Source organism: Anas platyrhynchos, chromosome 1 (genome assembly GCF_047663525.1).
Source record: "Anas platyrhynchos isolate ZD024472 breed Pekin duck chromosome 1, IASCAAS_PekinDuck_T2T, whole genome shotgun sequence".
NCBI classification, from domain to species: Eukaryota; Metazoa; Chordata; class Aves; order Anseriformes; family Anatidae; genus Anas; species Anas platyrhynchos.
Window position 1 is genome coordinate 198280655 of NC_092587.1, and position 25630 is coordinate 198306284.

The 25630-nt window shown below is 39.3% G+C and overlaps 1 protein-coding gene across 6 annotated transcripts in view; it reads left to right on the top strand.

The window, feature by feature from the left end:
• Window positions 1-25630, top strand: part of NOX4 (NADPH oxidase 4) — a 121415-nt gene that overhangs the window by 44821 nt on the left and 50964 nt on the right. For all 6 annotated transcript variants that reach the window (XM_027467239.3, XM_027467225.3, XM_027467234.3 and 3 more), the window contains one exon: window positions 5587-5647. In XM_027467239.3, the coding sequence (XP_027323040.3) occupies window positions 5587-5647 (61 nt within the window). The remainder of the gene's footprint in view (window positions 1-5586; window positions 5648-25630) is intronic.

Consider the following 25630-nt stretch of genomic DNA (forward strand, 5'->3'; position numbering starts at 1 on the left):
TTTCCTTCCCCTCTTCTTCTCTCCCCTTCCCTCTTCTCCTCTTTCCTGATAATAGATATTCTCCAGTGTTATTCTGGTGTGTCCATGACAGCACTGTAATAAAAAAAAAACCAAAACATATCTCTTCACAATTCATATGGACAAAGGTAGAAAAGAGCTAGAAAGTTTCAGGAATTATTATTATTTCTTTTTTCTTGCTAGCTTGCTGTTGACTCTCCTACACCCCAAGGTCTAAAAAAAGTGTTTTTAAAATACTCCAGTATTTTTTAATATCATTAATATTTCAATAAGATGTGTTCTGTTTATTGTTGTGGACTGGATTCTTGACTGGGAATGGATACCAGTAGTGATAAATGTTTGGGGTGTTCTAAGCTGGAAACACAGATGCCGACAACATAGTTCTCATTTGCTATATGTTGTGCTCTCATATGCACAGATTTCTCCATTTCTCATCACCTCCAGGAGACTTTTATACCAATATAAAGTGGGTGTAAAGTATTACCACTATGATCTCATAGTAATTAGTTCACTCACTTTATATATTCACATAAAAGCAAGGCATAGAGGACAGCAGAGAATTGTGTTCAGTCTGTAAAGCTGATAAAATACGTTTCAAGTATGTATTAATCTAGTACTGAGTTAAACATTCATTACTTAAATTATTAAGATTATTAATTAAAATTATCATCTATATTTTATCTCAGTATAGACATAAATAGTAGAGTTACAACCACTGGTAAGTGTTAGTTCATTTGCTGATTTATAAGCATAAAGTTCTCCAGGGACTGTTGCTAATTCCCTATGTGATAATTTGCATTTGTATTACAGTTAGCTTGGGGAAAAAAAATAGGAAGAAAATATTTTTAAAGGTAATTTTTGTCAAGATACAGAATAATCTGTATTCCATATGTGTTTTTTTCTATGTACAAGGTACTATTTTCACTGCTCTGACTGTGAAAATACATGCATAAACTACAATAAAAATATGTATTATAAACTTTCTCACTTGTGATTAACAGCTCTGTGAAAATCTACCAACGTCCTATGCTAAGAGCATAGTTTGTTTTCTCCAGGGGTGTAAATCTGCACAGTTCTATTAAATTTAACAGAATTCCTTTGGTCTTCATTATTTTTGGAGGCTGGCCAAATGCTGGTGTAGATAACCTGATTAGCATAGACGTTCCTACCTGTAAAATCTTTCACTTTTTGAAGATACGGATAGCTTGAGGTTAGAATAAAATTAACAAAGCTTCACATAATTATACCTATCTGCTACAGTTAATTTGTGTATTGTGTCATCTTAATCAAATGAGTGCATCAAATGAGGTTGATTATGGTGCAGAAAGTGCACAGAGCAGTGCTCTCCAAAGTGCAGAAAGAACTACTGAAAAACTTGTGACATTTTGTTTAATAGTGTCCAGTGTTCTTTCTTATTATAGACTGTTTTCCAGTTTGGAAAACAGTGTTTATTTAAGGAAAATAAACTACGAGAGGTGTTTTTTTTTTTCCCCCAATTTATAAATATATTTGTATGCTATTATTATTTCAGGATTGGCGAATCTTAATAATCTTCTCTTGGTGTGCTGGGATAAGGAGGTGATAAGGGGCTGCATGCAACTCTTGCCACAGTTTTGTTAGTAGTCACTAGCTTGTTTTTAGGACTCTTCAGACTAAAAGGAGCTGGGGGAAATCCAAGCACTGTTTGCCAAAACACATTTTAAAAGCAATTTTACTGTTCTTGTTCACAGCTGCAGAGAGGACGTCATGCATTTTGCTGAGGCCACCTTGATAGCCTTTATTTTACCAGGGCTCGTTTACTTATTCTCTTGATTTCTAATTCAAGAGGGCACTTCAGCTTGTGCTTGACTTTTACTTTATTGAACATAAATAGATGTCAGTTTAAATGCCTGTATGAGCTGACAGTAATAAGGATCATGAAGCAGTGTTTAGCTGTGCAGTGTTTTTAAGATGAAATATTGCAAATCAAATGGAATAGGTGATCAGAGACTTAGGTATGTGAAATGGGCATAATATTTCTCAAGGTTTTTGACGCTGATCCTTATAGAGAGATTGGTGAAGCATGGACTAAATGAATAGATGGGGAGGTAGGCTGAAAACAAGTCGTGCTCCTGGCACCCTGGGGAATAAACCCAGGTACATGATAGGAGCTGACAACTGGAAAGCAGCTCAGGAGAGAAGAACCTGGGGGTGGTGGTGGACACCAAGTTGAACGTGAGCCAACAATGTGCCCTTGCACCAAACAAGGCCTGGCTGTGTTAGGCAGAGCATTGCCAGCAGGACAAGAAAGTTGATCCTTGCTCTCTGCTCAGCACTGCTGAGGCACACCTGGAGTGTCCACTTCTGGGCTCCCCAGTACAAGAGAGACATGGACATAGGGGAGCACAAACATGAAGATGATCAAGGGACTGCAGCATCTCTCCTATGAGGAGAGGCTGAAAGAGCTGGGGCTCCCTGACTGGGCGTAAAGAAAGCAGAGACAGACTCGGTGTACAGAGACAGGATGAGACAGTGGGCACAAACTGAAATACAGGAGGTTCCATCTGGACATACGAAGACTTTTAATGTGAGGGAGGTTGAACACTGACACATGTAGCCCAGAAGGGCTGTGGAGGCTCCTTCCTTGGAGATAATCAACACACAACTGAACATTGCCCTGGATAACTGTCTCTCACTGACCATGCTTGAGCAGGGGGGTTGAACTAGACGGTCTCCAGAGGTGCTTTCTAGTCTCAGCTATTCCATGATTCTGTGCTTCCATGAAGAAAATTAAATATATAGGACAATGTTTTCCTTGCACTTCATTTCATATTCTCAATGGCCTGTCAATGACACATGAAAGTTAACTTGATCTTATCATTCAACTTCTGAAAAGCTGTCTGAATATTTTTCTTAATCTTCTTTAACAGCCTGGAAAAAGCTACAGTTGGGAGACTTACTGTGTTTATGGAGATGAGAGACATAAAATAAGTGTTCTGTGCATAAAATTGTAGATAAAAATTTAAAAGTTCAAATTACAAAAGTTCAAATTGTAGCAGTCTTAAGCTGTATGGGGCCTCTGCAGGTCATGAGGCCCAACCTTCTGGTGCAAGGGTCTTCGGTTAGGTTATCCAGGGATCTGTGAAGCTGAATTAGCAAGAGAAATTCTTCCTTTTCCCTGGAATAGCTATTCTAATGCTTACTTGTTCTCACAGTGAAGAATATTTTAATTATATACAGAATGAGTTTCCCCGAAACAGTTTTGTCCCTTGTCCTGCCATCACACATGGTGATGAAGAGAGCATCTCCATCTTTATAGCTTTATTTTAGGTGTTGGAAGGCAGTGATCACTCTGAGTATTGCTCTGAGCCTTCATTTTTGGGGCTAGACACATATGTTCTTGGACCTCTCTGTGTATGTCAGGTTCTCCAACCTAATCATTGTGGTGGCCCTTTGCTGGACCATCTCCAATTTTTCTTTCTCTTGGACATGGGGAATTTCACACTGTGTTGCCTTGGTGATAGGTGTTTCCTCGGGTAAGATTTAGTAGCACAATAAGATTTTTCCAGAACTCTCCGAGGAACTCTCATAACCAGTTATAAATATCAAAATAGGCTTCCTAGAGGCTAAAGAGAAATAAATCTCTCTTTTTTTATTGGATAATTTTTCAAAGTAGTGCAGAAAAGAGTTAGTCCCAAGGGTAGTGTAAAGGATAATAGGTTTGAACCTATTTCGACTTGAGTCAAGGGGTATCCTGCCATTAACTGTAATGGCAGGAGGGAATGACAGGCAGCTTTATAGAAGAAGATGTGCTGACCTGGGATTTTTCATGGTCGGACTAAGAAAATCACTTAGTCTCCTGTGAAACGCAGGGAACCATAGGACAACCCAGACTGAAAAATAAACTCTGCTAAAGGCTGTTACAGAGATCCCCAGGAGAACAGATGTTTTTGCAGCTAGAATACTTCTTTCTAGCAGAGAGGCAGCATATCTACTTTCATGTTGAGAATTGCTCCATATATTTTTGTTCTGGAGGACAGTGTAACCAGCCACAAAGAACATAGGCCTTGTTATATGGAGTTTTCCTGAATCCCTCCCTTAATGCCTTATTTTTGAAGGCTAAGACTGGCTGAAATAAGTATCTGTACCAACATTTTGTAGGAAAATTTGAAACATAACAAGGAATTACATGAGTCTGTGTAGTGATCAGTACTCCTAACATGAATGCTCTTCTCCTTCATAAAAATGAAGTGACTGGCTGGGACATTGTAATCCTTCTAGGTTTGCCAAGATGTAGTGAATACTAAATTTTTATCTGCTTCTTTACGACTAAATAAGGAGGGATAGGAATGGATCCTCAGCCCTGAGGCCAGTGGTTTCACACTCCACAAGAGATTATCTTGAGAAAGCTCGTGGGAATGGTCCAGACCAGAGTCAAGAAATGTTCTCTCAAGCATGGTGGATGATTGAGGCTTCGGTTCACTCCTGAAGCCTCCATTGTTTAAAATGTAGTTGTGTTCCTAGAATCTCAGCCCTCTCTTCAGCATTCATATTTGTCTGTAGGAGGAGAAGAACAGAAGCAGAAATGGCATTGATTGGGTGTTGGATTCGTGATGGACTTTAGATCAATCATTAAAAGGTTGGTTCTAAGAAAGGCGTCAAAATGCAGTAGTAATATTTTTTGACAAAGGGAAACCAATTCGTGTTGGTTTATAGAAGGAAAGTGAAGAATCTTTGTTCAAGGAGTAGCTGCTTGTCCTGTTTGTGTGTGAAACCATTCAGTGTACCTGCAAAAGCTGTCTAGCCAGTGAGGTAGAAGTCTCCCGGAGTCTAATAAGGAATGAAGCTGAGAAGGCTCTTCAGACCTTTGACATGGCTTGACTGGAGGGTTTTAGGTATCATGGTGTGGATAAGGCTGTAAATAACAGGTCATTTATTGATAGTCACAACTAAGTAGCATCAAGGTGAGAGCATAGGTGCAGAGTGAGAGAATAGTGGCAGCAAAGCAGTTTCATGGTATGCCATGCAATATGGTGTTTTGCCTTTTTGAACTCTAAACTCCTGGGAAGGGCAGCAAAATCTTGGTATTAATTTAGAAGAAAACAGCAGTTGTGAGAATGATCACATAACTTGGAATTATGAGCCCTGACACTCAAGAAGCAGAAGTGTCTTAAAGGAAATATGTTTCTTTCAATGGTTTATGGATGATGGGGCAGTTCCTGATTTTTGAATGAATTTTGAATGAAGGGTTGGTAGGAGGGGGAAGTACTTCTGTACTGCTGCATCCTCCGTTGAAACCGTTGTTGAGTAATGCTTGGTGAAGTGGTTGTTCCAAATCACATCCCCGGACGAATCCATCCCAAACTCCCTTGACCAGAAGAAAGGGTTAAAAGCAAGTAGAAAGTAGCCATGCTTGGCTTCATGAACAGAACTAATGCTTGACTTGCTTTCTAAAGGGTATAGCTGCTGGTATGGCTCCTCAGGATTGACCTGTTTACACCAGGTTCTGTCTCAACAACTGTATTTTGAATGCATTTTGTTACTTTCTTGTTACTCAGAAGTGGTCCTTAATATATTTAATATTTTTAGTGCCCTACAGATACCAAAGCAACGTTTGGGGTCCACCTTAAGGTAGTGGGAGACTGGACAGGTATGTAGAAAAACAATTCCTTTTCAGAGACAAGTATCTTTACTTGAACTTTCTGGCTTCAGCACAATTTTACCTTGATTGCAACATACTCTCACTAGAGATCATTTATGCTTGTTTTCTCAAAGTTGTACTTATTACATTCTTGATGCAACCCCTGCTTTATTTAGTTGTGCATTTCTTGAGATAGCATGTTTCTCCAACTACTAACAGATGTTCTGATCACAACTAAATACTTTGCAGTGTTCCTTGGTTTCTGCCTCTTTTTCTTATTTCTTGATAGCCTGCTGCTGCTGTACAATGCCTCTGTGCACAGTAGAGACTGCAGAAATGCTGAAATGTGCAGCCCTCAGATAAGAGGATTTTAATGCCAGCAGTTTGGATGGCTGCCAGGTTAATTAACGCCCACGGTACAGTGAGATTATAGGTTGCTTTCATGTTCTTCCATGTTCTTCCATTGGTCTCTGAATGTCCTCCAGACCAGGGGTGTAAACCAGGATTCCCTGCAGAGCAAAATGGTAATTTCCTGCTCCCTGTCACAGTTCTATGCTCAAGTGATAGTTGTCATCATTGCTTGGCAGCTGACTTTCTTCTTGCTTAGCATAGCATTTCCTTGTAAGGAAAATAAATACACAACACCATCTTGTTCGTTTCTTAGGAAGAAATGTTTTCTGTGTTAATTTGTGTCAGCTCATGTTTTTGTGGAACAGAGTCAAACTAGTTTGTCACGCTAAAAGGACTTAGAGCAATTCAAGGAGAGTAAGTCCATGAACGTCCAAGTTCAACTTGCTAGTTCAAGTCCTTACTTGGTTGTGGAAGTCTCTGAAACTTTAATAGGCAAGGGTTGAGAGGGTAATGTCATGTGCAAGTATAATCCATAATTACCCTGATTTTCTGTTCTTCCGTAAAATGTAGGATGTTGGCAAGAAAGAGGCAGGATATGGGCCTGATTATCCCTGGTTCTGCCCCAATATGCTGTTATTACACACCATTCCTACCTGGGAGAGGACAGTAGGCTACTGGAACAAGTAGGGTGGAGAAGTGCTAAATGGGTTTTCCAAATAAAACGGCATCTTTGAAAGTTTTTTGCCTCTGTGGTGTAAATTGCTCTTTAATAGTATTTAAAGATATTTCTTCCAACTCAGTATCTACATTCTCCATTATGAAGCAGGTCTGCCTTAGGTAGGATTGTGTAAGATTTAGGACACTGTTATGTTACAGGGACCATTTGTTGTAGTTTGGCTACACAAGGACATCTCTTCCTTGGTCAAACATACTGTTGGAAATCAGGCTGTTTACCCAGCCATTTACCCTGAATCTGTACCATGGAGCCCTCTTCTCACTCATTCCCTTAAGCCCTGTGACAGTTAATGGTCTCTAATCCTCTGGCTGTTTGAGGAGGATACTGAGGAAGGATTATTATATTTGCCACATTCCTTATAATCTTTCTTAAGCATGCTCTAATGGCCTCTCCTGGAGACACGATATTGGTCTGGGGGAGTTTTTATGCAGCATGCTGTCATTTAAGCTCTTCTCACAACCTATTCTCTCAACCTTTATCCTATTTATTCAGATTCTCTTTTGTATCACATTTTCACATTCCTGACAGTTTATGCCTGACACCAAAGAGAGTTAGCAATTTATTTCAGAGAACTCAATTACAAGCCTAAATTAAAGGGATGCAAGAAGAGTGCAGATATGCTGTGAAACGCAGAGGACTGGTTCACTTGAGATGTTGCTCCTCTCACTGGCTTTAGCTTCTGCTGCCTGCACCTCGGAGATGTCGAGGAGGAACAATTTCCTTCCATTAGCCATAAGGACCTGAGCTGAGGATACAAACTGCTGGCAAACCAATTCTGCGAGTTATGTTTCAGGTCAAGTGTCTGACACTGAATCTCATGTTTTGAAAATTGAATAGAATACCTTGTGGCCTTAGTGACTTTGTTTTATAGGTTGGGAAAGCAACTGCACGTCTAGAAGAAAGATAAGAGGTAATCGAATTGTCAACTACTGATGAGAAGTTGCTGTTAAGGGAAAATCATTTATTGTCCATATCCCAATGCATAAAATTGTAGATATCCAATAGCTTGCAAGAAGTGGCTTCTGAAAGAAAGCAGCCACTTTAGAATTTATTTTTTTTTCCACAGGAACAGATACTTAGTAGATTTTCAGATAGTGTAACTATTTGCTTTTGAAAGCAATAATTTGAATATCACAAAATGTGGGACAGAAGTAGGGAAGAGAGGAAGAAACCTCAGAAATTATAGCTCTGAGGCTTTTGCAAAACTAAGAGTAATCCAGATCCTTAAGTGATGTATTTCTTGCTTTGTCAAAATAAAATGGTGCTCTCTGAGTTTAGAAGAGCTGAGAACCTGCCCTTATTAAGAGCAATTTCAATAAAGGCACAACATTTCTATATAGGCAGCAGCATTCTTGAGATAAATTTGCAATACAGATCTGAGCTGTTTCATTTCTCATCTGTGTTATGGTGGTATTAGTAACTGTATTGTGCTTAGCTTTCATGTTCATTACAGAAAACAGAGACACACAGGCACTAGTATTCCTGTAATGTGCATTTAGATGCCTGTGTAGGTACTTTCACCTGAACTACTTCCCTTTGTAGACTTCTGACCTATTGCTGTGTCTTTTTTAGGATGAGACAGGCCAGGCCCCAGGCATGCCTTTTTCTCTTCTTTGATTGTAAAAAGAGCCTAGATATGCATCTCTACTTTAGAGATAATTAATTAATGCTTAGGTGTGATTTTTTCCCACCTAAAGGTTCCTGACATGATTTTTTCCAATTTTCACCATGTGCAATGGGTATTGAGCATAGTGGTACAGCTCCTACAAACCCACTAAAGAATGTTTCATAATAATGTAATTATTACTATTACAGATACATGATTAATTAAGTCAGAGCCTGTTGTATTAACAAAACATATTATGGCATTGTGGTGGCTCACACTAGTAACACAATTATCTGGTACTGCAGAGGTAAAACCTGCGGCTGTGGACTGCTCAGGTAGCCTGTTAGGACTTAGGCACTCAATTTACAGTGCGTTTCCAGTGGCTGATCTCCAGTAATTGCAAACCTGAAGCCGTGCAGCTTGGGCTAGCTCTTCCTCTGAGCTACGCCAGTGTGTCTTACTGTGCAGCTGCCTGGCAGTTTCTGCTGGTGAGCTGGCAGATGGGAGCCTAAACCCCAAAGGATCACTGAGAGCCCTGCAAGGGCTTGTGTGTGTGGATCAAACCAGTGAGATCCAGAGATGAGATAAACATCTGATTTTGCTATTAACTTCCCCTTAAACACCTTTTATTTTCTGCTTCTCTCATGTCTCTGTTGTCTCCTTTAGCTTTGAAAAATGAGCTGGCTTGATATTTACAGAAGGATTTCTTAAAAGTTGTTTTTTCCCTGCTTACTGTCTTGTTTGTACTTGGTGTTGTCACCTATCAGGCTTGTGCTTCCTCCATCCTTGCTGCTGCCTCAAGTACCAGTGCTTGTTTAGTCTGAAATTGACATTCCATCTGGCATCTCCAGAGGGAAAAAGAGAAACCGTGGACCGTGCCCGATGTGTCCAGCCGCTCAGCAGCAGTGGAAAAAACACAGCGGTGTATCAAGACAATGTGTCTCATTCACTAGACAAACTTCAGGGTGCTAGACAGAAAGTAATATTGATGATGTTGAAACAACAGACTTCTGAAGCCATGCAGCATGTTTTTGTGGAAAACAAGTAGACAGCACTCAGAGGTGTTGAGGTGAACTGTGTGCTTTAAGGCCATAAAACACCGCTGTTATGCTGCAGGGTGTTGCTGGTACAAATTGATGGGGGATTGTGTTTAAAACACTGCTGCTGCTCTGTGCTCTACAGTATTTTTTATCTTGTAGTGACATCAGCCTGCTCTTCAGTTGTGTGTGGTCCTAGAGGTGTTTGCAAGGCCTGTCCACCAGTCTGAGCCGCATGGTATTTTTTATGAGGGTATCATAATTACACGTTAATGCCACACATTAAATCAGAGACTTTTGTCCCATAGGTATATATGCCATATTGTGGCAGCCAGAGGTGCTGAAGTAGAACCAGAACAGGTATATTTTAGCATACCAAAGCATTTATGTAGAAAACTCTTGGTTTCATCAGAAAATACATCTTTGCTTGGCTCTTCCTGCTGGAGATGAGGATATATGTGGTCAGGAGGTCCTTGGGGTACTGACTGTCTTATTTTGAATGTGATGTGGTTTGATAGGAATTTTTGCCAGATATTGTCACAGTTCTTTTTCTGGAAGGTTCAGATTTGGAGCAGGAAGTTTCAGGAAAAAACATTTTTCGGTTAAAAAGAACAAAACTGTTTTTACAGAACATGGCAAATGTATGAAAACATGGCTCTTGTTTAACTCCCTGTGGACTAAAACCTGAGTACAGAACACAACCTTTTTGTTTTTAAACAGACATAATTTTTAATGCAGTTGTTTGACGTTCTGGAGATGGAGTAAGGATTTTTTGAATGTTCTCCAGAAGAAAAATAAACATGCCTTTTAAGTGTCCGAAGGAGGCATGACCTAAACTGCCTGGCCAGGGAGTCAAATCTTTGAGGACAATCTTCATGATCCTGTTAAGTTTTTGCCACTCCTAATATAGAGAAGATCTGAAGCTTCCCAAAACTCTGCATTGCTGCACTTAGCTGGGATTTATCAGCAGGTATAGCAACTAGCAAAGAAACAGTATTTTATTTTCAGTAGCCCAGGGGATGGTTTTAGAGATATTGAAGTAGTGGATCATTCAGTTGGTATCAACTGTATTCTCAGTGGATCTTGATTCAGACTGGAGGAGTGTGAAGCAGAAGATGACAAGAAGGAGTAATATGACTACAAAGTATGCCCGCAGGATGTGACAAGGCTGTCCCAGGATCACGATAATTACTACCAAGTTTCTCTAAAGCTATCTAGTCACTTATAGTGAGCTATTGCTCAACTCTTTTTCTATTACCTCAAGCTCTGTTTGATTTGGGCCTCTTTCATTTCATAGTAACATGGATTTTGTTGCATTTAGTTATTCCATGAAAATTCCTGGCAGTAAAGGTGTTAATGATGAGGTACTGGTGGTTGTTCCAGCAAAATCCAAATGTGGTTTTGGAAGCCGACGGCAGGGATTGAATAGATGTTATTTTTCCTCTGCTAAACTTCACAACTACTGATTCTTATCTACCCAGTAAATCTTATGTACACTTCTGAGGAAGGTATCAGAATTGAGTGCTAAAAAGGTTTAATTGTGTTTCTTTTTATATAATTTGACGTTAGTAATAAAAGCAATACTGTTACATTACTGCGAGATTAAAATACCTTAATATAATTAGCCAGAGCATGCCATAAGGAATACTAGTTTTATTCTTTATTACTATTAACTTTTTTTTTTTTGATTTATGACTGTAAACAAGCTCATTAAAGGCAGGATTAAGAGAATGGAGAAGGAGGATAACACTTGGTTCACTGGCTTGATGCTGAAAGCCCCTTTTCTCTGAGTAAAGAATTAATGCTGAGGATGAACATGTCTGAATTTTTGACTTCAGAGTTGGATTGTTTGACATTAGTTGAACTCCAGCTGACTTAGCACCACAACTGGTATAACTTGAGTCAACTGTGAGTTGGGCAGTTCATGAGTTTTACCTCTGCAGGGGAAAAAATCAAAATTGTTAGGCCAGAAGTTTCCCTTGAAGGAAAACTTCTACTTTATTCAAGCATCCTGTTTTGTGTAATCTGCCTTTTTGTATATCTCAGCCTCTGTTTAATTATGTAATGATTATGGAAAACGACATGTCTGAATGGTATAAGTTACTTACTTTTATGTTTTGACATAATATACACAGGATGCCTGGATATTGCTGTAGTTAGGAGCTGATCCAAAAATACAAAGTTTGAATGTTTCCTTGCCATGCTTCAGATGTTTTAAGTACCCTTATGCACTACAGGAATGAAGGCTGGGATGCACGCTAGTGTGTAGCAGCTGCTGGCATCTAAATGAATGTAGTGAAAACAGATAAAAACCTCTCTCTACCTAAAAATAGAGTCACAAAATAGAAGAGCTCCAGGACATATGGAGCCCATTTGAGTGGGCTTCCAGGCAAATTTCTGTTTTTGTAATCACTGTTTATATGTTGTCTTTGACTAGTTAAGATACAAAGTTGCCATTCTGGAGTTGCCCATTCCCTGTTTTTCTGCTAATTTTTGTCCTGATGCCTAGGGAAGTCCCTTTCTTGTGGCAGTTTCTGTGCAGAAGAACATGGCTGCAGTTAATAAGCGAAGTCTAGCTGGACTTTCTGATTCCTTTGTATGAGGACATTTAACAGGTGTATAACGGTTTCCAGAGTGTGGGAGAGTTCACAACAAAATGCCAGCTCTACATCCATGCCTGCGCTTCCCTGGGGGCAGTAATCTGCTCGCCTGGACGTCACTCAAGTTTTGCTGAGGAATCCCTTCCAAAACAACTTAATGTTTTGTTCCCAGTTCAGTGAAACTTCTCCCTCGGACAGAAGAAAAATGCAGACCCAAATCAGTCTTGAAATTGTGAGTTATCACAATAGTTATTAACAAGTGTTATTTAAAATATCTTAAAGGTAGATTTAAAGGGTTTTAAAATTTTTTAAAAATTTTACCCCACTTTTGGCCAGTTGTGTGTCCTTACCCAAAACTTCAGACCACGTTAAAACTGCAATTATCAGCTGCAAAATCTCCTCAAACTGCATTATCATCAGTGATAGTCTTCTTCAGATGAGGCAAATTCTGCATCAGATCCCTACAGCCCCTGGCAACACAGCTTTCCATTCACAGGCAGCGCACACTTTCCTGTTGCTCCTTCCAGAACTTTGACTTGCACTAGCTGGAGAATTTGTTTTTTGTTTTGTTTTGTTTCTCTTTCCTTTCTTTCTGTGAAGCATTGCAGCCAGTCTGAGATACAACACTTTTTGAGGAGCATCTTGCAAGCACAGCTCTTCTCTGTCCCAGGCCTCCCCAGGAGATCTGTCATAAAGACTATTAAAAAAACAGTCACGAACCAACTATATAATTATCAGCTGCAGAAATCAGGTTTATATGGAAAAAATGAGTGTGTGACAGCCTCAGAAATGTCCCTTACCCGTTTTCCTTCAAGGAAAGAGCAACCAAACCACTGAATATGCACTGAAAGCATCATGTCATGACACTGGGCCAGCAGCAGGTTTCTATGCTTGTCACAACAGATATTTTGGCTTCTGCTGTAAACAGAGTAGAAACATTTACCTAACAAGGTTTATGGCTACACGTTTTACATGAGCTTAATCCACACACAAAAATACGTGTTTAGCAGAGCTCTATACTGGGCTGTGAACCTCAAGTTGTGTGAACCTCTGTGTACCTCAAGCAGGTACCTCTGTGGAGACACATTCCTAATGGGAATGGAGTGAGACTGCCAGTGCAATCCATTTGTTAACCAAAGAGCATCCTTCTGTGAGTGTCAGTGATCTAAATTCTTTTATAACTAAAACCTGATTTTTATCTCTTAATCAGGCTTTGAAATTTCAAAAGAAGGCAAGGCAGAAATGTCGTAAATACTCTATAATAAAGTTTGAGAAGCTGCAAGGTAAATTTCTAGCATTTCTGAATCATGAATAAAATGTGAAATGGCACATTACATGCTGAACATGGCATTTTGTAATGAGACAAACGACTCAATTATCTAATTATTAACTAATATGCTTCAAGGAGAATCTGTAGGAGGGAATTCACTTAGCCGAAATGTGAATGGGATTGCTATGTTGTGCATTGGGATGTGCGGCACAGAGTGTATCATGACAGTAATAAATGGTGTGTTGGTATGAAGTGCAGCAGCTGATAGGCAGGGTGCAGCTTGTATTTTGTTTCACTGACATTATAACCCACATTTCTGCAGCTCAGCTGAGGTCTTGTTCTTCCTCTTTTTCTTTATTTAAACTACATCTTGGTAAGAATGGAGATAAAGTGTCAGAGCTTGCTTAAAAAAGGATATCATGATGCTTTTTATTTATATAGTTTGTGACATTTGTACCAGATTAGTCCAATGTACACGATAACAGAATAATATTCCATGAGAGGCAAGTTTTGTACGGAGAGGTAATATCTTTTATTAGATAATGAGAAACAGCCAGAAAAAAAAACAGGCAGGCTTTCAGGCATGCAGAGCCTTCAGCAGGTTTTACAAACGGGCAGCAAATTCAAAGCAATGAGCAGGGAATGAAATAATATTCCCCATTACTTTTTAAAGCTATTTTTTTCCTTGAGAAATGTACACATTAGAACGGCTTGGTAAATTAATAGATGCCCTCCTTCCCCCTTCAGTTTTTTAAAAGTTGATTTACCTTTTCCATACAAAATATTGTTTGTTTTTCCAAGAATTCATCGTGCCAAAAATACTGTCTGAAAGCCAAAAATATCACTTGCAAATGCTGTCCCCATTGCATATTAGGATTTGTATGTCTCCAGCTTTCTTTATCTTCTCCTGGCTGGGTTCCCGATGTAGAGTGTATTTGCAGTAAGAGGCTATGGTCTCTCCCCTGGAGAGAGAAAGCACTTCCATCATGCTAGATACAGTCCTGGGCAACTCTAACTGGGAAAAGAGATGAACACATGGGAAAACTCTACTGGTCACTGTGACTTGCATGAAGTACTAAATTTTATTTGTATATACATGCACACACACTTTCTCCTACTTTCAGCATTTGGACTTTTTACTACATTTTAATGTTGTGGGTTTTTTTGTTTGATTGTTGTTTTTTTTTTTTTCCTCTTAAGATTTCAATATGCTATCTTTAACAAGTTTGGATTGAAAATGCTTGACCATCTCTGAGAGTAAAATTCGGACAGTGCTTTATGCAAAGCATCATTGTGTTTCTAGTAGTTTGAGGGGAACCTTTCTCTGTCGAAGCTGATAAACAATGGATGGCTGCTTGGATCTGTGACTTACCTGAAACCAGAAAAATTTGACTTGTGCTGTACTAATTGAGTATAAGAGAAAGCTTCTATGCTGGGGGGGAGAGCCCAGGACTGTGAAGCCAGATAGGCATGGTTTTGAACTGTAGGTGTTGGACAAGGGGAACTCACTCAGGAGGAGAGTTTACATAGGGCTGTTGACAGATTTTTTTAGTGTTGAAAGGGTAGATTGCGGGAGAAGAGGAGTTTTGGTGATTATTGGTAGCTGGAGTTTTGCTGAAGTGGCTGCTGTGATGATTTTAGTGGGCTATTGCTGATAGCTAGCACACCTAGAGTGTCTGAAAAGCCTCCTCCTGTACCAGGAAATGACAATACATCAGTGGCAATTTGTGCTTGTCATTGCAAGAAGCAAGTTGTAGGACCAGTCCTTCCCATCAGTTTAACATTCCCTTATTCACTGTGAGCTCTGTAAGTGCCGTTTCCTCAAGGAAAATGCCATGGACACCCACACATGGTTTCAAAGAGGAATCTGAGATGCTTTACTGTGCTCTGCCAAGTGGCTGGTGCCAGCCTGACAGCACAGGGCTTTGCCTCCAGGATTTCACTTTTACTGTGTTAGCTGACTGTCTCTCGAGCTTAGCTCTGACGGGTTTAAAACAGAATAATATATAACTAAAGGTAGAAGTTTTTATAACTTCTCTTATTTGATGTTTGCATTTTTTTGTAATGGGTTGAGGAGATTATGCTAATTGTGCCCCATTATTAATGAGCATGGAAATGAAATTTTCTCAGTGTAGTTTCCAAATAAAATAGCATTTCATTAATCCAAAAAACTAGTTTAACAATAATACTTCTTTAAAAGCCTCCCATACCTCTCAAGACATATGTGCCACCATGTGCCATTTCTGCATTCAGAGGGCGTTATTACTTCTGTGCCATTTTGTATTGCTGAAGCGGTGATGGTGCATCCATGCATTGCTATGTGCAGGTTGTGGCGGGTAGCTAAAGGAATCAAACATTCAGATATCTAAGGGCATCTCATAGTTAGAAGAATAGGCAAAATAACTTTTTTTTCAGTAAAGTACAACTGAAAACGTTTCCTTACAGTGATATGAGGAACTGTGAGATGTAAATCATGTTAAACCACTGGTTCTTTGTTCTGGAAAACATTTATCAATGTAGTATTATGTAGTAACATTTTCAAGATTTTCTGGCCCATTCAGGGTTGGGAACAATTGTTCGGTTGACCTGATATACTAAGACATTTAGTAACAGACTTTCTGTCATGTAAACACATGTTTATTTAGTATTTCATGACATTCGTAACACTATATTTAACAGGTTGAGACAACAAACCGATAGAAAATCCTGCAGCAGATTTTAAGAATCTGCACTATAGCTTGTACTGCAAATATATGTATTTTTAAGAACTTATTAAGAGTAAAATAAAACTACTCAGACTAGGTTATATGTAGTAGTTCATCTTCAAGGAGTGGGCTGGCTTAAGTACTCGAGAATGGCTTCTCTAATTCAGATATAAGAAGAAATAACAGGATTGCTCACAGCAGGGTGAAATTAAACCAAACTTCTGGTTCATTTCTTGATATCCTGTGTGCATTAGGTTTTATCACCTATCCAAAAGAAAAGAGAAAAACAGTATCTAATGGCTCATTTCATTTGCCAGTCATTCAAATGATTTCCTGCTAAGGTTTTGATATTGCCCTTTGAGAGATGTTATAAGATTGAAGTCTCAGATGTGATTAGATCTTCGGAAGAATTCTGCATTTCTTCCCAGTGGATCATCCCCAGTTGACTAGCAAAATTTATATAGAAAATAGGATCCAGCTGAGCTCTGATCGCTTTATCCTGTGTTATGCTTCAGTGCAAGAAAAGAACTTGCATGTCTTGTCTGAGAGAGACAGGCAGCTGAAATCACAGGAGAAATGATTTTTATATATAAATGGAGTCCCTCAGTACTTTGTTTCATCTTTTCTTGGACGAAGAGCCTTGTTACTGTTATTTGCAGCATTTTGGTTTAACTAAGTGGTCAGCTAGACAGGGATTGAAGGTATTTCCACCCCAAGGAAGTGTATCAGTGCTGGTGTGTCCAAACACGCGTCTGGATATTCTTTGGATTTCAGCTTGGCTGGCTCTCAGCACAGGCTGCAAGAGCAAGGTAGCACCTTTAGGGTAGGTATTCCCACATCTTAGCTGCAAAGAACTGAATGTTGATGTCTGTATCTAACAGATGCTGGGTTGAGGTCAAAGAACCTTGATATGCTTAGTGACCTCACTAAAAGAGGTTAAGCCTCAGTGATTAGCAACATCATTCTCAGCTGGGCCATCTCAGGGCTACCTCACATTACAAGGCAGAGAGTGTACAAACATTAACAAGGAAACTTTTTGCAAACTCTTTTGTCTTCAACATTTTCCCTTCCCTAACCCAACTAGGAAAAAACAATGTTTAGCCAGCACAGCTGGCACAAAGACTATGGCAACAGCACAAAATACTGATATTCAGGGTAAAAATGCATCCTTTACACACACACCCCAATACCCAGACTTGCTGATACAACAGTAAGTGAACTTCAGTGTGATTTTTAAGAAATGAGGCAGCGCGAAGACTTGGAACATACTTAGCAGTGATGTCTGTATAGGGGTACCCTCAGCTGGGCCAAAATCTGCTAGGGCTTCCCTCCTGTTCTAGTGTAATGGAATAGAAGTGCTTTGTACAAGACTGGCCTGCTTTGTGTTTTGGGTATGCAAAGCATTTTGTGCATCATCTTCCTCCCCCCAAAAAAACAAACAAACAAAAAAACAGTAGCTGAAGATAAAATATAATCTTACCTACCTTAAGTCACCCCTTATGTTGCAGAGGGGATGGGTTCATTAGGTCTTGAATCCAAGTCTCATAGTATCCACTGGCTCCCTCCAAAATCTCATCCTATCTCCTTCTATCGTTCTATTTGGGAGGGAGTAAAGAAGATGGAGACGGATTTTCCTCACTGAGAGAACAAGAGGCAATGGAAGTGAAGTACAGGAAATTCTTTTTAAATGTAAGGAAAAAAATTCCACTGTGAGGGTGCTCAAACACAGGAAAAGGTTCCTCGAAGAGGTTGTGGAGTCTTCATCCTTGGAGATACTCAATTCCCAACTAAACAGGACCGTGAGTAACCTGCTCTCGTTTCCCCTAAGCAGCAGGTTGGACTAGGCAATCTCCAGAGGTGCCTCCCATCCTCTATCATTCTGTGATGCTGCCAAGTTATTATACAATGAAATATTTGCATAGTTGAATGTAATAATGAAGCTGTGTCTGTAGCAGTAAGAGGGTAAAATTATCCCATACATAGGGTCTAAACTGAGACCGAATATACAGAGACAGAATCCCCAGAAGAAGTTCCCAGAGCCTGGTGGTGTTACTGTTACAGTGGTTGCAAAATTTTAGCCTTGGAAGGGATTAATTCTATTATTTTGTGGTTGACATTTAAGTAAGTTTAATTAAGAGTGCTTGTAGTTTGTTCAAATGAATATGTATAAAATATATAACTCTTACAGAACTGGCTAAAAATACCAGTACACATATGCGTGTGATGCATATTGATGTTTGATAGATTTGGTGATGCACACAATGGGTGGAGATGATGTGACTGTTAGCCCAAGAATGATGCTCTGGAGTCATGACAGTTACTTGCATGAAGGCATCAGCTCAGTGCTCAGCAGTAGTGAAGAAAATAAAATCATTAGGAGAAAAGCAGAGAATAAAGCAGAGGAGAAGCAGAGGAGATCACTGTGCAGCTATGTACCTCTGTGGTGCTCCCAAGCCTTGAATCCTGTGTGCAGGTCTGACCCTCTTGTTTCAAGGTTACATTAGAACTGGACAAGCTTCAGGAAGATATTCAAAACTTGAAAAGGCTTCTAAACAGAGATCAGCTCAGTATATGAAGACTTTTTAGTCTGGAAAAGAGAGAATTCAGGAAAATGTAACAGTGGAGTACCAAATCATGCCGGAAGTGGGTAGGGTCTGACCACAGTTTTTGCCAAACTTTTGGCAGTCAAATGCAGACACTAGTTCAGAGCAAACATAAGGTGATGGCTCTTTATTCAGGAGGTGAGAAACACCTTGGGATTCCTTGACAGAGGCTGGGGGAGAGACAAGGAAGTTTACATGGAAGACTGAACAAGTACTTCAGGGAGAAGTCAAAGAAGACAAAGAGAAGAGAAGACAAACCACGTAAAGCTCAAGGGATGACCTGTGGTAGAAATGGTTGGAGGCTAGGAAAGTGACAGCAGAATGGACTTGCCCCATGCTGATTTTTCCATAGGTGAAGCGTGTGAAGCAAGATACAGGGTAGGGAGCCCTTGGTCTGACCCAATACAGCTGTTCTGATTAACTGTGCCTTTCCTCAGCTTTTTACCTGCTGCAGTAGTATTGCCATGATTGCACAGCTGGATGGTAGCTCCATTTCAGTGTTAAAATCCTGTGTAGCTTTTTAAAGCTTGAGCTTTTGCTAGTTCCTGTATCAGATTGCAAATTACAAAGAGAGAACCAGTTGAGTCCCCCCCTGCCCATACATAATTTTGAGAGTCTTTTTTAATGAAGGTAAGGGTGTTTTAGATCAAGTGTCGTGACTTTACATTAAAGCCGAAAAGGGGTAGACCTGGTGCCTTACCAGTTCTTGTGGCACGTTGTGAAAGAGGAAAGTGGAAACAGAAAAGGTAGTTGAACTTCCCTGTATTGACTCCTGTGGAGTTCAAAGAACAAAGTACAGCCCTTTGTGGCTAAAGGAAGCAATTGGAGAACTCAGTGCTTACAAAATTCAGTGCAAATAATGTTTCTTTCATAGCATGTATTTATAAAGATATTTTAAGGTTACCTTTATTATTGTTAATGAACCCTGTTTTACTGTAGCACTGTGTAAGCACCATATTGAGGGATAAACTCTCCTCTGATGAAAGAAATAGTTTGCAAATATAATACATCCATGAAAAAAGAAGTCTCGTGATTGAGATACTGGGTTTTAACTTTGAATGTCTAGCTAATTCCCAGCTGTGGCGTGGAGCTGCTGTGTAACCTCTAGAAGGATTTCTGACAGTACCAAGCACCGAGACTGCTTATGGTTGGTGTTGTGTCCCTTCTCTTCACTGTCTGGCAGTTCAGGTTAGGCATACACAGCATAGACTAAATATGCTCCTGAGCATCTCCTTTGCTGCTGAAACAAAGCAGGTGATGCTTTTTTCTTCCCATCATTCACCTTTCAACCTTTTAAGGTTCCTTGAACAAGAGCTGCCTTTTACTGCCTTTTACTCTGTTGGCTGATACATGAGTATGCACGCACAGTAATCATGCAGTATGTGCGGTTGTAATGGAAATGAGGGAGGTCTCGTGAGAAATAAATCTGTCCAAGTTAATTTTGGCATATGAGGTGAGGCATTTTGAAGACATAAGAAAGCACCTGCAGGGAAAGGATGAGCAGATAAGCTGGAATCAGGGAGCGAGAATGATTTCCAGCTGGTAAGCACACAGCTCGAGAAAGAGGAGGAGCTGACTGCTTTCTTAGAAAGTAAATGCAGGTTAGGAAGAAAAGCTGAGTGTGCAGAGACTTCATGCTTCAAATTCACTGCTGCCCTGTGTAACGATTAGTTGATTTCCTTATTCTATTCCCTCAATTTAAATAAACTAAAATCTTGCTAAAGGTAATGTTGAACAGAGGGTTGATGTCTATTTATTAACCTAGCTTAAAAAATAAAGAGACCACTCTCCTTTCTGTGAAAGCTTCTCTATTTGACTTAAATAAATATAATCTGCAAGTCTTTTTAATATAATTTTCAAGTTTCTGGGTTTTCTCAAGCTTTGAATTTTATGAGTAGTTCTGTAAGTGGTGTGCTCTAATTAGTCTTCTGAATGACTAATCAGGAGGGAAGGAAATGGTAGTACAGAAACAGAAGAATTAAACTGCAGGCTTAATGGAATGAGAATCACAGAAGTTTGTTGGTCAAAAAGACAGGCTTTTTATATCAGCAAAATATACATGTATATGTTTTAGGGGAATTCTGAGGTTTATGATGAAGTCTTCTGGAACCTTTAACATTACTTAATTGTTTTAATGTGATGGAAGATATCTATAGCATGGACTTCTGACAAGAGGAGAGAAGTGACACTTCCTTTGCTTGAGAAACTTTGGCCATTAGTAACTTGCAGGTCAAAGTAAAATATTGGACATTTCAGTTTTATGCCATCTTGTTGCTCAGCATGTTTTTTATAGCCCTTCACTGGCAAAGGCATCTTCCTAAATAATTTTTTTTTTTTTTTCAACACACTGAGGAAGTACTTATGACAGCATTTCCAAATTTACAGAGCTTGGGAACAAGGCAGATTAGTGGGTCTCAAATCCTTTATAATGCTGCTGGCAGTTTTCAAAAAGCTGGCTTAATTATTATTTTTTTATTATTGCAAGGTGCTGAGGAGCTATCGATAACACAGAAGGTCCTCCAGACCAATCTGCATTTTGCATAAAACCAGGCAGATGTTTTTAGGCAGAAATTATGGGGCTTGCAAATGCACATGTAGTGAAAGATGAAACTGAGGTTTGTGTCTCCAATGAAAGCAGAAGTGCTAAGGTTAATTACTGAACCGTGATTGCAAAATATTCAAAGGTATGTATATAGAAATATGGATAGAACTTTTAGTAGACAAATAGGCTTCTAGATCACAATGTTCTGTTCTTTATAATTTATGAGGTTATTTTGTTCTTCCATTCCTGTATTGCTTTCTAATCACATTTCTGTTTGTTCTTATTAACTTTGATTTTAAAGAATAATGCATAAAACCAATATTAAAAATCCTTATCCCATAAAAAAGCAATTACTGTCAGTTTTTCAGTGTTCCTAATTGAGTTAATTATATGGAATTCAACGTTTTTTATTAGAGTATCAGAGTGGTCTAAAGCTGCTGGGTGAAAAGTGTTCGGGATAAACAGATAGTAATATCTCAGACTTCATTTATGTACTGCTATGACCCCATACTTAAAGACCTGTCAAACTCCTAAAGAGCAGGAATTTGATTTTTCAAGACCCTTGGCACTCAGTGGAGTGACTTTGCTATTTTTTTTTCTGTGAGGTATTTTTTTAACAAGAAAAGGAGCAAGGAAACAAGATGTGCAAGACCTGACTTTTAAAGCCAAACCTGATACAATTGCAGAGAGCATTACTTGGCAAGTTATTTTGGCATCATCTTGCAAGTGTGAAAGGAATTAGAGCTTCAGAGGCATGACATCTTGGAAAAACAAGGCCACTGCTCCCTGTGAGACAGTATCTATGTCTACAGAATGTAATGTCTGATATCTATGTCTACAATAGTAATGTGTTTTAATTCACAGGGACCTTCCATACAAATTATTTTTCTTTGATATTTCTTTATGATACTAAAATATCATAACATTTCCCTTCATCTCTCTTTCCACCTCTCTAACAGTGTATGCTAGAAAAAAAGGAAACTTAATTTCATAGCCAGTTTGAGTGGATTTCAGACCATGCACCCATTATTGCTCACATTTTTCTGACGTTATTGTTTGCTCTCCATACTAAACATAACACCCATTCTTACCTAAGAATAACATTGGCATACATATAAATATTTCAAAGGGAAAATTTCACATGAAATGCATTCTTCTATCCTTGGAAGTTGGTAAACTGTTATGTCAGAACATATTTTATAAAGATATTTCCCATCTGTACACCTACCTGGGCAACCTGCTCTAGGGAACCTGCTTTGCCAGGGGTTTGGACACGATGATCTCGAGGTCCCTTCCAACCCCTACAATTCCGTAATTCTGTAATATTAGGACGCGTTTATTCTGAGATTCAAGAGTTGACTTGTGAATATTTTGAGCTCAGGTGGGAAAGGAGGAACAAAGAGTGAAAAAGTGAAGAAGAATTATGTGAGAGAGGAAGAAGAGATGTGTATCAGAGGACAGATTAAATTTCTTAAGCTCTTCATGACAAACTTTCTCTCCTCCTTGATAGTCTACAACCTTCACAGGGCATAGGATTGTTTTACTACATCCAGTCCTAGTCATCACAGTTAACTATGCTACACGTTCAGCTAAACATATACGATCCCAGTGAGGTGGCATAAAATTAACTGAGGACTTCTTGCCAAGCAAAGATCTAGAAGAAACTGTAGACCTAAAATGAAAGCTAGAAAGAAGTGGAGACACTCAGTATGTTGACAAGACAAGTCTGGGCATAAGACGGGACTGTGAAACCATTCTTCATGTTCAGCATTCTTGATGAGAATATTGACCTGTGGGCAGACATACGGAGGACTTGGTGAGAGTGACATCTACAGTGTCACACTGAGCAAAGTGGCAAAAAAATCAATTATTATTGATAATAGTAATAATAATAATTAGGACACTAATACAGACAAACTAATGCAAAATACATCCACTGAATGAGAGAAAGATAAGGTGATTGCAGATTTTCAAAAGTTTTTAAAAACACGGTTGAGTAAATCTTATTCATGTTTTGTTAACAAACCAGACCAACACCTAGCAAGGAAAAAAAAAATAATTTTATGTACTAAACTGTAGGAAGTGAAAGAAAACACTCAATTATGGGAGATGTTTCAACATCCTAAATTATGGAAAGGATAATAAATAAGAACAGGAAATGCAGCATGTCTCTCTAAAATAATCTGAGTAACGATAAGACTGTCTGGGACTTGGTTTATGTCTCTTGATCAAATAGTGATTGGAAATAAAAGTAGTCTAAAAATGCTTTTCTTAGTTTAATCAATTTTCAGATTGTTCATCTCTTATAGTATGGATTAAAAGAAAAGATCGTCTTTAAGTTACTTGAAAGCCTCCAGCGGAGGCCAACAAATCTGGTAAAAGGCCAGGAAGGCATATGCTGTAAGGAGAGGCTGAGGAGCCTTGGGGTGCCCAGTCAGGAGAGGAGGAGGCTGTGAGGAGGCCTCACTGTGCCTGGCAGCCCCCTGAGGAGAGAAGCGCCAAGGGAGGTGCTGCTCTCTGCTCCCTGGGACTGATGGCTGGACATATGGGGACGGAATGGAGCTGCACCAGGGGAGGGTCAGCCTGGGTGTGAGGGAAAATTCCTATGCCGTGAGGGTGGGCAGATGCTGGGACAGGCTTCCTAGGAATGGGATATGATATTCCTATGGGAATATCATAGACCTGAAGGGAGAATCGTGTACATCAGGATCCTGCGGGATAAATTAATCCTAAAAGCTTCTGTTCAGTGTGATGTTTCTCTGAAGAGCATTTACAGGACATGTAGGATACATGTACAGGAGGAAGTTGTAGGATGTATGTGAGATGAGGTGGAATGCTACCATATAGTATAAATGTTGCTGTGGAAAAACGAGTAAAGTCATATGGTGGAAAGAAAACACATCTGCCTGGGAAATTTGCCATAGTGAAGAAAAAAAAACACACAGCAAAACAGCAGTTGACTTTAACTAGAACATGATCCAGTAGGGGAGCTGTTTAGGCCAGTTTCAGATGCCTTGGCTGCCTTAACTCCAGTTCTGGCCAGCCCTGTCACATTACTATTCAAAATATTTTCAAGATCGCAGCTTGTTGAATTGAATAGTGGAATGAATCTGTCTGGCCTGGATCACGGAGAAGGGGCAGCAGCATAGGAAAAAAAGTCAGGGAACAAAGATTGGAGGTAGACTATGGCTCTCAGCCTGGGTCCTGTCTGTCTCAGGCAGGCAACAGCATGGGACACGTCTGCACCCTTGGCGAGATGTATTTTGTCTCTCCTGAAGAGTTGTAAGCCCTTTGCAACATCTGCCAAAATGGTTTCACACACTTAAATGTAATGTGGTGTCTCCCAGTGCTTTCCACTGCTATAGCACCTGGCTATGTGCCCTGAAAAATGCATAAATCAGACACCCAGAAGACATTGTATTAAACAAATCCTTAATTGTGGTTACTTGCACCATGTTCTGGAGGTCAAAACCCTTAAGTCATAGAGGGAAGTCCTATAGTTCAGTGTTTGCCATTGAAAACTTCCTCTCCCTCCTCCACCAGGTATATTCAAAGGCTGTTCATAGAAAGCCTATGTATAAAGGGTACCTAGACTGGCACCAGTAACTTGACTTGTGTTGGGAAGCATGAAAAATACACTAAGATTCCTGAGATGGTAGTGGTGGAAGTTAAAGTGCTCTCTCTGACACATACACAGTTAGATATTTTGCAGTAGTTAAAGCTTCCTGAAATCTTTCAGTTCTTGTCCTGTGTCTTTTGAAGATCATAACGTGTAATCTGTAAGGGTGACAGGGCATGCCTGCATGCAGCACATTGCCACATGCTAGACAATGGGGAAAAAAAAATCTCTGCATTTTCCTAAAAGTTCAAAAACAGGTAAAAAGTAGTTGTAATGGCAAGCTTTTTGTCTAGACAATGAGCAGGCCCTTCTTTGAGAAGCACCAAGTGAATTTCATTTCCATCTTTACAGTATTGCATTTATCATTGTCTATCACATCCAGTCTCTGTCCCAGTTAGGTACAGGGAAAGCTAAGAGCTTGGATTCTGAAGATGTGGTAAGAATTTTGTAGGTACAGGCGTTTTCAAAATTGAATTTGAACAGATGTGGGATGAAGATACTAAGTATTAATTCTCATTTCATCACTGGTGGATCCTGGAGTTTTCTGTGGGATATTTGCAAAACATCTTAGCATGCTGATAAAAGACAAGATCAGACCGTCAGAGATGCTTTACCTTTTGAATTTATTAGAATAAATATCTTTGAAGAATAATCTTTGAAGAATAAATTCTTCAAATTAATATAATTTTATGAAGTATGTTGTTTTTTTATTTTTTCATTTAAATGGCTACATAACAGAATTGTATCCAAATTGATGCAGTTATGGTGACACAATATTACATTAAAAAGTGATGTTAGGAAAACTATACTAAACTGCAAGAAGTGGGAAGGTGGTTATGATTCCTTTCTGGTGTTGGAAGATTTAGCTTTGTTAATTCTCTTTCCCTTGATTTCCTTATCTGTAAACCCTTTTTAGAGGATAT